The sequence below is a fragment of the Sinocyclocheilus anshuiensis genome, unplaced genomic scaffold (genome assembly GCF_001515605.1).
Source record: "Sinocyclocheilus anshuiensis isolate Anshui unplaced genomic scaffold, SAMN03320099.WGS_v1.1 scaffold523, whole genome shotgun sequence".
NCBI classification, from domain to species: Eukaryota; Metazoa; Chordata; class Actinopteri; order Cypriniformes; family Cyprinidae; genus Sinocyclocheilus; species Sinocyclocheilus anshuiensis.
The window spans coordinates 233856-236550 of record NW_015552561.1 but is presented as its reverse complement, the minus strand read 5'-3'; the positions used below and the strand labels follow the sequence as shown (position 1 = coordinate 236550).

The window sequence follows — 2695 nt, the reverse complement described above, 5'->3', positions numbered from 1 at the left end:
ATTATCTTTGTGTAATATTAAAATTTGTTTGATGATCTGAATCTTTTAAGTGTGACAAATATGCAAAAAAACAAACGGGGCAAAAAAAGGAAGGGGGCAAAAACTTTTTCACAGCACTATATATATATATATATATATATATATATATATTCAAATTAAAGTATTAGATAAATATATACATAAAATGATACATAATATATAGATAATGTCAATTTTTGTTAATGGTGAGAAATATTATGTAAAACAAGCATTCATTTAATTTAGGCAACTCTGCCATCATCAAATTTGCTTTCATTAAATTATAAATCTGCATTAAATCAGACAAACCTGGTTTGAGATTAGGGATGCACCGATATTAAAATATATGTACGATTGCATAAATTATTATTTGTAAAACACTAAACACAACAATCAGTTGTTTTAAAGCATCACATTATAATGTACATTATGAAAAATGGATATTAATTTTGATATTTCTTAAATATTACATTAACCAGAATTATTAAATTATTATTGTTTATAAAGATTCCCTTTTGAGATTACCTACCCTTGCCTTTACCTTTTGATTTTGTTAAGATGATGGCAAAGATAATCTAAATGTTAAGAGAGCATGTGCATGTACAATTCACCATTCAATGTCAAAGGAATAAACATATCTAAAACTGTTGACCGATATGATTATTGTACATTCTCAGATACTGCCACTGAACTAATGTTTTTTTTGTTTTTTTTGTAGGATTGACATCCTGGTATGAGTAAGACGTCTGTCTGTGGTGGCAGACATGAACTGGTTGTCCCTACAGGTCTTGCTTGGCGGGGTTAGCCAATACTCCACAGTCTTTGGACGTGTCTGGCTATCTGTGGTGTTTGTTTTCCGTATCCTGGTGTTTGTGGTGGCTGTTCAGCAGGTGTGGAGTGATGAACAGAAAGACTTCATCTGCAACACCGCCCAGCCGGGTTGTGCTAACGTTTGCTATGACAATTTTTTCCCCATCTCCCACATCCGTCTATGGGCTCTCCAGATAATTTTTGTCACTTGCCCGTCTCTCATGGTGGTCGCTCACGTCAAGTATCGTGAAATGAAGGATCAAAAGTACACTGATGTCCACAAGGGTGAACACCTGTATGCCAACCCAGGGAAGAAGCGTGGAGGGCTGTGGTACACCTACATACTCAGCCTGGTGTTCAAAGCCGGCTTTGATGCAGGCTTCCTCTATATTTTGTACATCATTTATCAATTCGACATGCCAAATGTCACAAAATGTTCTGTGGAACCTTGTCCAAATACAGTTGACTGCTACATCTCCCGTCCTACAGAAAAGAAAATATTTACCCTCTTTATGGTGGTCACCTCTTCGGTGTGCATCTTCATGTGTATCTGTGAGATTTTCTATCTGATTACCAAAAAAGTTCGCAAGTACCTGCTCAGACAGCAAGAACGGAATACCGTCACAAAGCCCAATTGTATAAGGGTGGATCCTACAGCCTCATCAAACCAGAATCTCAGCAACTCTGAAAAGGCAAAGACCGCAGCTGGGGAGAAGGATTCAAAACCGGCATAAATATGGTCTGAACTGATTGTGACACAATCAAGCACAATAATCACAAATAAGACACACTGGATCTTGGTTATAATATAGATAATCCAATCATGCCATTTTTTCCCTTGTAGATAATCATATAAACGGAAAATGAGAAGGTCATTAGAGTATTCGTGAGTCTCATTCACTAAAGGAGCACACTGCCCCCTAGTGTACAAAAAACAAAACCCTTTCAGAGAACAACATGGTGGGGAGGAGACCAGGGTTGCCAGGTTTTCACAACAAAACCCGCCCAGTTGCTACTCAAAACTAGTCCAAAACTAGCCCAATTGCGTTTGGAGGGGGGGTTCCCCGGTAAAAATTGCGTTCCGGGGGTAAAATACACGTTTTTTTGGCGGAGTTCCCCTGGTAAAATTCGCATTCCAGGGGCTAAATATCGTGTTATTGGGGTCGCTTCAACCCGCGGCAACAGTGGGAAAGTAGCCCAATTCCGCGGGAAAACCGCGGACTTGGCAACACTGGAGGAGCCCGTAGTAGCATCCTACCCCTGGCCTAATATAGTAAATGAATAAGTGTCCACAATTATTAAAGTCTGGGCTCATCCACAAAACATTGGTTAACAGTACACTACGAGACCCTTGAAAGCTGGACTGCACTAAACGTGGTTAGCATTTTTTTGTGTTTGGCATTTTGCAAATCAATACTTTTATGATTTGCTCAAAAACAAAAGTAATAGGCTACTTCAGGTACATGCACTGTATATTGTTTACAGAAATCATGTTTTCAAATATCCCACTGCAAGAGTGCCTTATATTTGTCCTGTATATTGTATTTGTCCTCGTTTATTTTGCACATTAGTACTTCAAAGTAAAGCACTATGTAATACTAAATAAAGCATAAATAAGTACTCCATATCTGAACATAAAAATATATTTCTATTTCTAAATGATCACGATTACAATTCATGAGAATATGGCAAAATGTAAATTTATTAAACATATATAATTAAGTAAATTGGCCAATTTTGCGTAAATAAAGAGTTGTAGTGTATACCCTTGATTAAATTCAAATTATGTAGTATGTCCTCCATAACAAAGGCTTACTGTTCTGACCTTTTATGGTATTAAGTGCACACATTCCTGACAAATTGTCAC

The 2695-nt window shown here is 37.2% G+C and overlaps 1 protein-coding gene across 1 annotated transcript; it reads left to right on the top strand.

Moving 5' to 3' along the window:
• Positions 1-782: 782 nt before the first annotated feature.
• LOC107664713 (gap junction beta-4 protein-like) lies at positions 783-1664 on the top strand. Its single transcript, XM_016455362.1, has one exon. The coding sequence runs from the start codon at positions 783-785 to the stop codon at positions 1560-1562; it is 780 nt and encodes a 259-aa protein (XP_016310848.1). The 3' UTR covers positions 1563-1664.
• Positions 1665-2695: the final 1031 nt, after the last annotated feature.

Bases quoted from the DNA above. Each gene is read 5' to 3' on its own strand.
- LOC107664713 (XM_016455362.1), top strand. From the start codon at position 783: ATGAACTGGTTGTCCCTACAGGTCTTGCTTGGCGGGGTTAGCCAATAC.